Source organism: Tribolium madens, unplaced genomic scaffold (genome assembly GCF_015345945.1).
Source record: "Tribolium madens isolate multiple individuals breed KSU strain unplaced genomic scaffold, Tmad_KSU_1.1 Scaffold_3;HRSCAF=73;Tcas5.2_LG2, whole genome shotgun sequence".
Classification (NCBI taxonomy): domain Eukaryota; kingdom Metazoa; phylum Arthropoda; class Insecta; order Coleoptera; family Tenebrionidae; genus Tribolium; species Tribolium madens.
In genome coordinates this window covers 11,582,441-11,594,306 of record NW_025401006.1, presented here as the reverse complement: position 1 = coordinate 11,594,306, position 11,866 = coordinate 11,582,441, and the positions used below count along the sequence as shown (strand labels likewise).

At 28.7% G+C, this 11,866-nt stretch overlaps 2 protein-coding genes across 3 annotated transcripts in view; both read left to right on the top strand.

The window, feature by feature from the left end:
* Nucleotides 1–1,452, top strand: part of LOC123007283 (colorectal mutant cancer protein) — a 38,601-nt gene extending 37,149 nt beyond the window's left edge. For both annotated transcript variants that reach the window (XM_044402487.1, XM_044402489.1), the window contains exons 8-9: nucleotides 555–749; nucleotides 797–1,452. In XM_044402487.1, the coding sequence (XP_044258422.1) occupies nucleotides 555–749; nucleotides 797–1,177 (576 nt within the window). In that variant the 3' untranslated portion in view covers nucleotides 1,178–1,452. The remainder of the gene's footprint in view (nucleotides 1–554; nucleotides 750–796) is intronic.
* A 4,528-nt stretch (nucleotides 1,453–5,980) lies between these two features.
* The window catches only part of LOC123007854, a 17,830-nt gene continuing 11,944 nt past the window's right edge, over nucleotides 5,981–11,866 (top strand). The window contains 1 exon segment of the mRNA XM_044403334.1: nucleotides 5,981–6,117. Coding sequence (XP_044259269.1) covers nucleotides 6,067–6,117 — 51 coding nt within the window. The 5' untranslated portion in view covers nucleotides 5,981–6,066.

Sequence of the window (11,866 nt, the reverse complement as noted above, 5' to 3'; positions counted from 1 at the left end):
AATAAAAAATTTTGTACATTTATACAATGCATAAAGATATCTTTGTAAAACAAAAAATAAAAAACCGTTTTTATTTAAGAAAAAAATTGTTAGTATGGTAATCTCAGAAGTTTAAACAATTAATTAAAATAAAAAATATTTTGGCATCGCTTCTTTACAACCTTTAAACATTTATTAATTTATTTCCAAAAAAACTGGTAGTTTACTCAAAAAAAATTGCACAGCAACAATTCTTGTAACAAGCTCGTTGTTTAAAAAAAATTGTGGTAGGTTTCCATTAAAAAAAAATGTTACTATGTTTATCTCGTAAGTATAAACAATTAATTAATATTCAATTTTTTTTAAATAGCACTTTTGTAGCCATTGCACACCTAAAAATTTATTTCCAAAAAAAATAGTTTCGCCAGAATAAAATCGTTTTCAGACTTTTGGACCACTCTGTATTATACTGATCATTTTTAATTTTTTACTGTACAAAAATTAATTAAAATTTTATACTGATCAAAATTGAATTATTTACTCATCGCTTTATTACTACCCCTTAAATCTTCCAGGAACTAATGGGACTCAGGGAAGACAAAGCTGAACTTATATCGAAATTATTTATGCTAGAAAAAGACAAAAGTGCCATTGAATTGAAGTTGAAGTACGTCGAAGGGCAACAGAAGGCCCAAGCGGCGGCCCTTAAAAACCTCCAAGGGCAGCTGAAAGACACCGAAGCTTTATTAGCGTTAGCGACCCAGAATAAAGTAAGTTTGGGAGTTGTCCCAATTGAAGAATTAATAAATTTTGTTAGGAGAGAGGCTATTCGGATGCAGAGCATGCCCAAGGTGTTGAACTCGAGTTGATGCAAGCCCTAGCGAGAGAGGCAAGACTGAAAGTTCGTTTACAAGAACTTGTCACAACTTTAGAACAAGTGACGAAAAATGCCGAAGCGAGGTTGTTGGAAGGGAGGGAGATCGTGCACGACCTCAATCACACTAATAGTATTTTAGCGGAAACTGTAGATAGAAACAGCAAGAAATATCAATCCAAGTTTAAGAAAATGGAGCATCAGATGTTGGCAATGGTGGAGAAGCACAACCTCCAAGTCCAGAGTCTCCAACAGAGGATAGCGACGTTGGAAACGCCCCCTACCAACAGTTCAGATAACTCGATCAATTCTGTAGCTGTGTAGCAAAGTGTGTTTTTCTTTCATTTTGTTGATCTCTGTTTCAATATTGGTGCATTTAATGCAATGTGTTAGTATACCACTACTGTCGAGGAAGTATTATGAGCAGTATAAGATATTAAAGTGTATGCCTAGCTGTGATTATTTATACATTGCTGAATCGGAAGTGCGACTGATTTTTATGGAAATGTTACTGCAGTTGTAATAATGTCAGGCAGTCAAGTGCTTAAGCTTAATTACTAATAATATTGTTGTTTATTATAAATAAATAGTTTCCCAGATTTAGTACAAATTTATTAACTAACGTCTTGCCATAAATTAGGTTAATGATGTTTTTTATAACGTGATTTGTGAGATGCAAGATTAATCATATCAGTCACGAAAGGATTGAGAGTGAAGTTATAAATTAACATCAAAACTAATTCGAGGAAAATTCATTTACTAGGTTTAAGCAAATTTTAACACATCACAGACGATTTTAACTGAGATTCTATTTTACTTACTTCATGGGCTAATAAGACTTATTTTTGTAAATGAATTTTCCAGTAATTATTTTATTAAAACGGAATAATATACATTGATTTGTATTCAGCTATGTATTTATCAGTTAATGAAATAAACATGTTTACAATATAAGAAATTTATATTTAAACGCAAACGTCACAAAAGAGACCACTTTTATGACTAAATGTTACAAGTAAAAGTTTCAACTTCCAGCGATGGAGTGACAATTTAATTTTTTTACTACTAACTGCACTAGTCATCCTCTAGTTTAATTAATAAACACTTTCGAAAACCTCAATACAAATTCCGATATTGACGCGTGATGTTTGTAAGTGTCCCTACATACTTTTTCAAATGTTATAAATTTATTTATTTTAATTTAATTAATGTTTTTAAATTAACCGGTTAATGTTTCTGGGAAGCAAGTTTTGTTGGTACTGGTACCAAAATTTGTGAAAAGTGTAAAATCATAAGAAAACTTCCAAAAATAACTCTTGATTGTATGTATCTAGAATAGAGAACTTGAAATGGATTGATTTTAACAAAAAAATAATACAATTTTTATTATTTTAAATAATGTAATTATTATTTATGTATTATTTCAACTTTAAATACAAACCAGAATACTTACTTTTTGTGTGGTATTGATAAAATGGCAACAAGATACTAAGATTTTTGGGACATTGAAATAGGTAAGTATTCATTTTTTAAGAAAAGATATAAATTTATTATGTTATTTAATGTGATGGGATTTTATATCTGATAGTTTCCTGAGCAACTTTTTAGTTCATTATTATATAAAACACGAGGAGCATGAGAGAAGAAATGTTAAAAATTAAAACACAAATAATTCACTTTTCGATAAAAAAACAAATTAAAAACTAAAGTGCACTGACCTTATATGGCATCTTCTTCTGTAGCAATTCGCCTCTGCTTCTTAAACGGACCTACTGAAAATAAAGAAAAACAAAATCAGTTTCATGCGTTATTAAATTAGTTGAAAATATTAAATAAAATTTAAATGTGATTTTTCTAAAAAAAAAAGTTATTGTTGACTTACCCTTTAATCCAGATCCTTGTAGCACGATTGTCTTGTCCATTTCTCCAAAGACTCCACCCATTGGCACTCACAAATCACTCGAAATTTTAAAAATCACGCACTACTAAATGTCTATTAGCACTCGAAAATACACACACGCACTCACTGGTCACTGAAGTTTCTGAAACAAAACAAAAATCAACTATTCTAAAAAAAAATTATACAATACTTAGTCTTGTTCTTGTCGATGTTTTTTTAATTTGTAAAAAGTATAAATTAAATTTGTACTTATCACCTTGTATAAATTTTTAAAGAAAATTTAAGAAATAATGTATTTTAATCTAAAAACAATTAATTTTTATTTATTATTACAAAATACTTACTGTTGCATTCAAAAATCACACACAAATTTACACACTTGACTTTGCGATAAACAAAGAAAAAATAAAAAATGCACTAACCTTTATGGCATCTTCTTCTGCTACTCTTTGTAGCAATTCGCCTCTGCTTCTTAAACGGACTTACTGAAAATAAAGAAACACAAAATCAGTTCAATGTGTCATTAAATTAGTTGAAAATATTAAATAAAATTTAAATGTAATTTCTCTAAAAAAATAAAACTTATTCTTGACTTAGCCTTTAATCCGGATCTTTGTAGCACGATTGTCTTTTTCATTCTCTCATTGGCACTCACTAATCACTCGAAATTTTTACTAAATGTCTATTAGGCACTCGAAAGTACCCAACACGCACGCAGTGATAATACAGCCCCCATTTCTACACAATTTTGGACTGAACTATGAAATATTAAGTAATCATTTATCCTGACAAATGACTCGTACGGCAGTTTGGCTAAGACTGATACGTTATTGTAACAATTCTTAAAAACGGCACAAAAACTCATTTCGTAACAGTTCCGGTGTAAAAGGTTTTTGTTTGGGGCTGCGTACGTAATCCCACCCATTTGTCATGTTATAAAGTAATTTGAATATTACCCAATTCTACGTTACTATTTTTTAAAATACTTTTTCAAAATAAAATTTTGAAATTTGTTTAAAACAAAAATGTGTTTGCAACTCGAACTTTTCTAAAAATAAAAACTTTTGTTGAAAACATAAAAAAACTTATTAGACTTTATTATTTATTAAACTTTTCTTTTGGCAATATTAGAAACATTAAAAAAATGTGAAGGAGGTTCAATATGTCGGAGCCTAATAAGCACAAATAAACAATTGTAGCCCAAAACACTTGCAACTGCAGAATTTACTAATGATTCAAGTTTTTATTTGATTAATACTAATAAATCAATTAGTTTATTAAGCGTTATTTTTATGGATTTAAGCAGAACGTTGATAAATTAGCCTTAGAAATGCGCAATTTTCATTGTTTTTATAGATGGTTTTCTTTAAAACTTTTTCTTGTCAGAATAAAATATGAATTTAGGAGAATTTTTCACTAAGAAAATCGAAAAAAATTGGAATATTTTCTCCAAACAAATAAACGCCATTATTTTCGTCACTTATTTTGTGGATTTAGCACATTTTCTGCCGAAAAACTTAATAAAGACAAAAAAAATGACAAATCAAGAAATTGCCAAATTACACCAAAAATGTGTTAATGTTCTAAGGATTTAAGAGCTCTTTTCACCGAGAGACTCACAAAATTTGAGAAATTTTGGCAAAACAAGGCATGAAATTGTAAAATCAGCTTTAAAATGCCATTGTTTTTGAATAATCAGATTAATTTAGTGCATTTTCCTTCAAGGAACTTAATCAATGCGACAAAATTTACAAAACAAATAAAAATTGGAAAATTAGATCGAAATGTGTATATTTTCTACAAATTTAGGAAAGCTTTTAAATGAGAAAATCTCCGAATTTAAGAAATCTTACCGAAACAGAGTCGGAAATTACAAAACGATTTCTGGAAATAAACTATAATTTATGTGTTTAATTCTTGAAATAATTAGAAACTCTGCTAGAATCAAATATCAAGAACGTTATTATTTTATATTGTGCCACGATTTGTATTATGTATACGATTTTTTTTAGAAAATTATTTATTTTGTGTAATTTAATTGTACATTTCATAATAACATCAACAAATCTAAAATGTATTATTTATAAGTATTTCATACTTGGCTTATAAATGGCATGGGCGTCGAATTTGAAGCTGAAAATTTTCTTTGTTTCATTTTAACAAAGTAAATATGTTTCATTTCTTAAATATTACTTATTTTATTGCAATTTATGCTTCATAATTTGACATAATAATGTTTCATTTACATCACATTTTAACAACAAAGGTTTTGTGTTATTACGGAAAACAATGAATTTCTAAAAAATTTTCAAAAATAAATAAAGAAAAAATAAATTCTTTCTAATTGAAAATTGTTTGAAAGAGGACAGCAGAAAGCAAAGTTGTCTTTTTAGATTTATCTCTTAGATTTATCTCTTCTAATCCATATTTGCTCTCTTAACCAACCGTTTTCACGAGAGTAAAATCGATAATGTTATTTCTATCATTTGGTCAATGGTCACAAACATATTTCTAACAGTTTAAAATCCATTTCCACCGCACGTAATATAAGTTATGAATGTAAACTAGACCAATATTGGAAACCGGAAGGCGGAGTTACCTGTTATTGGCGCTACCGGACCCCCTGCGGGCCAATCGGACTTCCGGTATTCTATTTGATTGTGCGCATCCATTCCTGCTGTTACTCCCGGACTATTCCGGGACTCACTACAATTCTGCACAACGTTTTCATTTATTTATTTTGCATTTGTCCGGCACGAAAAATATGCAGTTGCATTCAACGTCACTGAAAATACGAAGGAATTGATTTTCACGGTGAGGAATAATCTGAAAGAAGCAAATTTTTTATCCTTTAATAAACACAATTCAAGAATCAAAGCACTGATTAAATCAATACTAATGAAGTGAAACACGTTTTGAGCTTTTTGGTGAATGGTGATTTTCACGAAGCGAAATTTCTCAAGCTAATGAATTATCTATGAAAATTTTTAAATAATTCATTATTTTATATGCATGTGAGATCTCAGAGGGGCGTTTCAGACACAACGGGCGTGTCTTCAGCTCCCTCCACTTCGGCAGGTACTAGGAGCTTTCAGCTTTTACAAGTACATCATATTTCCTGTCATCACCGCTTGCAGTTGAAATCCTTTCGGCAATTTACTAGTTCACAAGACTCCCTTGAATGAATTACCGTTTAATTTAAGTTTCTATTCAAAATTTTAAATTTACACAGTCAGTGGTCTGAGAATTATTTATTTTGTTAAACAATTTTGTGAGTCATGGTTACGGGTTCCACCACTTAAGGTCGAGAGGGATGAACCAGGACCAAGAAGTTCCAACTGCAGTTAGTGAATTGAGTAGACTCGTAAGTAACAGTTTGGTTTTTCTTACAGATTTTTTTTACATAGTATGAAACATTTAAAAGGCTTTTTGGTGGATGCGCCGGGCTAATTTTTTCCAAAAGCATTTTATATTATTATACAATATTTGTTACTTTCTTGAACTATTTCAAGTTTTTTTTATAAAAACTGTTGATTAATGTTTTTTATTCAATCTTTAATATTAAAATTGCATTTTATCTACTCTTTACTGCATGTTATTAGAACACAATTTTATCGTTTAGACGATAAAAGAATACTTGTTTATCAAAATTATACTATAAATAATTTCCAAAATTTTTTGATATTTTGACGTCAAAGAATTAATTAAAAACGGTGAAGATTGATAAAATTGTTGATTATTTATTTTTTCGAGAATTAATTTCATTGTCTTATAAAATAAATAACTATTATTATATAAATAAATATAATACTTTGCTGATTAATTAGCGTTGTTTTTTTGTACTTTTTTATTTATTTTAAAGGAAACCACAAAAATGTAAAAAATATGTTTCAACTGTGTCGTAGTTCATGAGAGTGTGGATAATTTTTTTTAATTTAAGTTAAAGGTGCTCAAAGCAGAAAAAAAATTGTTGACTTTTTCAACTAAAAAAAACTAAATAAATACAAAATCAACACATTAATATATCATTATGTTTTATAGCATTAAATTGTTAATCAGTAAACGTACTAAACACTTAAACAAAACAGTAAAAGAAATTTATTTTTATTTTATTTTTTCACTTAAGTAATAGCAGCAATTTTGTAAGTTTACTTTATTATTTGTTATTTATTATTTATTTTTATTTTGTTTTATTATTATTTCACAACTTAAATTTAAAATTAAAGAAAATTTCATTCTTGTTCAAATATTGTAATAAGAATTATTCATAACCTTAGATTACTTTTTAATTGGGTTTAGTACAAAGGGTCATAAATAAATGGTTGGTTCTATCTATTTTGTTTTTATTAAATCACAAAAGACTTTTTTTGCAAATGTCAATTTTAATGAATATTATTAATTATTATTATATTTTTTTACTTTTTTAAATAAAAACTCTATTACTTGTTTTTTCAAATATTTTTCGAGTCTAAATTTGTAAGTTTACCGCAAAAATTATCAATACTAATAACACCAAACTGTTCGAAAATTTGTCACTATAAACTATAAAGATATAGCAAGCAATTTCGGATTAATATACTCGAATTTTCGTAAATATTCAAATTTTATTTATTGGTATCCTAGAACTATTTTCTTACCTGACAATATCCAAAGCTAGTCTAATATATTAAGTGTTGTTTTGTAGATTTTATTGTAAAATTTGTAGCAATTAACAATAATTGTTTTTAAATTTTGAACAAATTAAATGAATAAAAAATGTAAGTTAATCTAATGCAAACAGCAATTTGATTCAACTTTTTGCAAGAATAACTTTTTTGCTTCATAACTGTAAAAATGTGTAATAATTTGATGCTTTTTTAAACAGCATGGTTGTAATTATTGTCTTGTAAATGTGTTTATTCACAAACGTAACAAAAATGACCACTTTTATGACTAAATTTTAGTAAAAATTTTACCTTTCAGCCATGAATTAAAAATGTTATTTTTACTTTTACTATGACATTATTGACATTTACCAATGTTATTTCTTTCTTGTCTTTTTCGCTGCTTTAACAGGAGGTGCATTGTAGTTCATCAGCATTAGATATTTTGCCCTACTAACTGCACTAGTCATCCACTTTGAATTATTTAAATTTAAATTATTTAAATTGTCACATAAACTAGTATTTTTGCTTCTAATAACATGATTTACTATTTGTATGAAGTAACTTTCACATCGTTTTATGCGTGAAGTATTTACTACTTTTTTATATTTTCAGTAACTCTGCATAACGTTAGAAATTAGTAGTAAATGTTTTTTTACTTTTTATCAATTCAAATCAATTTTAAAATAGACGGTTTAATATTTCGCCACCGCTTGAATTCTACGCCACTCCACCTGAAAAGAGCAGCCTCCCTATATAAATTTACTGCAGGAAATAAGACAATTTCTTAGCACAAAATGACATTTCGTCGGTTAAGAATGAAGTGAACTTCATCGTCTGAATTTCAGCTTTCAATTTGTAAATTGATTTCCGATTAGAAAAGCTAATATTTACCTAAAATCAAACTGGTGATCCATCATTTATTTTATTAACTGAAATAAACCACATCGCACACTTTCTTAAATAAAGTCAATAGACTTTACTGAAAAAATTAATTTTCAAAATGTTGTAACAATTACTTAATGAAACTGGTAACAGAGCCACAATGACATCAAATTGTTAAAGTAAACAGTGTCAACCCTAAACTGGTCTTTGATCTAGCTGAACAGAGAAGTATCGACAAATTTTCAAGCCCAAATCACAACATTTCTTGATTAAAATCAATGAAATCAACTTTTCGATTGACTTGAGTTAATTAGTTGAAATAACTTAATTGTGTTACAAAATAAATTTCATTTTTATAGTGGTTTCAGGACGGCTGAAAGATCACAAATCAGGTCCTGCTGGAATAAAAGTTAGGGGAGTTGTGGACAATAGATTGGCGTACATTATTTGTTTGTACAAGTCATCCACTCATTACAGTAATTGGCCCAACACCTCGTGTCTGCTGTTGACTATAACAAAGTCTTTTCTATTTAGAAATTACTTCTATTATAAGAAAAACTTTCGACGGGAAAACTGACAAAGACTTGATCGAAGTAGCAAAGTTTTAGGCAAACAGTATTTCCTAATAGTGAAAAAATGTAACAACAACTCAAAATTAAGCAAAAAACTGACAATTTATAAATAAATCATTACAAAAATGGGGTTTTCTTTGTTATGATTTTTTTTAATTTACTTTTTTCCAAAACTACATTTTTTTGATATAGCAACTAAAAAAATAAAGAAATTTTTTTACTCGTTGATGCTTGGTATATTTATTCTCAGTTTACCGTCGCAACAAATTGTTTATTTTGGTAATTAGCGTCGCATTACAAAGTGGTATAATGGTCTAAATTGGCCATTACCAAGTAAAGCCCTGTTTTAGACAAAAACAAGACCACCCTTCCTTGAAGTGGTAATATGTGTAACCGAATCCAGTTCCCAGGTCGAGCCCCTGTTGACATAGATAATTAAATGATGGCCACTCCATAAAACCCTCGCTTCTATTAAGGGTTAAGTCAATTTTATCTTGCGACTAATATGCTAAAACCACTCGCCAACATTTAAAACATTTATTTAGGACCTCTAGAAATTTAAAAAATGTTATTTCGTGCAATTTTAAAGTTTTTAATTTTTTATTTTTGTCTAGATTTTAGTCGATAATAGGATTAAAAAAATTAAGATACAAAATTTTACTTGAAACTTTACGATTAAAAAGCTCTCATGCTTATGCGCTCTTATGCTCTCTTATGCGCTCATGCTCTCTTATTATGCTAATTGAAAAAAACAAAATTTGGTGTTTTGATATTTGACAGTAAAAAAGCTCTCATGCTTTTATGCTTATGCCGCTCTTATGCTTATATGCCGCTCTTATAGTTATGCCGCTCTTATTCTTATGCCGCTTTTAAGCTTTCCATTCTACGTCCATGTTTTAAATTTCGCGCTCTTATGCGCCCGCCATCTTTTAACGCATATTTGAATTAGTATTTGAATTTGAATTAGAGAAAAATTGTCGACTTTTGCGGGATTCGAACCCGAGACCTACCTATCGAAAAAAAAATTTTAATCTTTAATTTTTGTGTTTTTACGACGTTTTATGCACTTCTAGACCCCTTTAATTGCACTTCGATCAATTTTGAAGTTTTTAATTTTTAAATTTTTGACAAAATTTTGGTAGATTTTCGGTATTTAGAGCGATCTATTGCCAATAACTCTGGAATTATTGGCGCTAGCRTTTTATGTTTGACTCCGTTGGAAAATAAATTTAATTTTCTATCATACTCTAGAAAATTTATTGTCTTACAATAAATAGCTATCGAGAAAATTGCTGATAAAGTCAAAAATATTCTAAATATGTATAAACTAGACTATAACTTCTAAACCATTGCGAATTTTGCAGCTTTCTCAACGCCAATCGACGCCTCGGAACATTTTACATATGCATAGTTTAAAACATTATTCATTTTGAATACAGGATGTTCCGTTTTTACTGTTACAAGTTTAAAAAGATGATAAAATTTTCAATTTTAAGACAAAAGTTTCCTATGAACTTATCTCGAAAAATAACTATGTAAAGGAGCTACGCCTCCTGAAAGGAGTGCTTTTTTAATGCTTTTTTTAATACTTTAGAATCGATAAAATTACAAATTTTGGTACAGCTGATATCCTTTTTACACCTAAACAAATTCAAAGATCAAATGTTGGAAATTTTAACCAGGAGCGTTTTAAACTGGGGACATGGGATAAAAAGAATTTAATTTTAAATTTTTATGCTCTATAACATAAATTATAAACAAAATTTTACTTTAAATTTAGACATTTTATGATTAAAAATCTCTTAAGTTTTTATGCTCATGCGCTTTTATGCTTTGCTCTTATGCTCTATTATTTACTCTCATGCGCTCATGCTCTCTTATTATGCTAATTGAAAAATACAAAATTTGGTGTTTTGATATTTTACGGTAAAAAAGCTCTCATYRTTTTGCCGCTCTTATGCTTAAGTATGCCGCTCTTARGCTTATGCCYCTTTTATCTCTATGCCGCTCTTATACTTATGCCGATTAGGCCGCTTTTAAGTACGTACATGTTTTAAATTTCGCGCTCTTATGCGCCCGCCATCTTTTAACGCTTATTTGAATTAGTATTTGAATTTGAAATGGAGAAAAATTGTCGACTTTTGCGGGATTCGAACCCGAGACCTACCTGCCGGAAGTAGCGCCACCACGGTCCCGATATGCTATTCAGCTGTACTCTAATATATTCATATAAAAAAATTTAAAATCTTTAATTTTTGTGTTTTTACGACGTTTTATGCACTTCTAGACCCCCTTAATTGCATTTTGATCAATTTTGAAGTTTGCAATTTTTAAATTTTTGAAAAAATGTTGGTGGATTTTAGGTACTATTACCAATAATTCCCGAATTATTGGCGCTAGTCTTTTATGTTTGGCACCGTTGGAAGGCAAATTTAATTTTCTATGATACAAAGGAAAGTTCATTGTCTTACAATAAATAGCTATTGAGAAAATGGCTGATAAAGTCAAAAATATCTTAAACTCGACTGAAACTTCTAAACTATTGGAAATATGTGGTTTTCTCGAAGCCAATCGAGTCCCCGAAACATTTTACATACTGAAACATTATTTATTTTGGATATGGTCTGGTCAAAATTTAGAAAATAAAAAAAAGGAAAAACGTATGCATAATAAACGTTTTAGCTTCAGCACATAAACTGTCATATTTACTCCTAATTACATAATATACTATTTTTACGTATATAATTTTTTTGAACCAGTTCTTTTATAGTATACGATTTTATATGCTGCTGAAAAGTAAAATTTGTTTTAAATGAATAAAATCTTTGCTTTTTTTCACTGGATATTTTTTTTATTGATTTTTATTTTATTTTTTTATTAGTGGTATTTCTTGATGTAGAATATGTGCGCAATTTTTTGCAATATTAAGAAAACACACTGTATATAAATAAACGTTATATTAATGATTTTTTAATGACAAGAGATTTTTCTTCTTGATGCTTCTTTTTCTTTA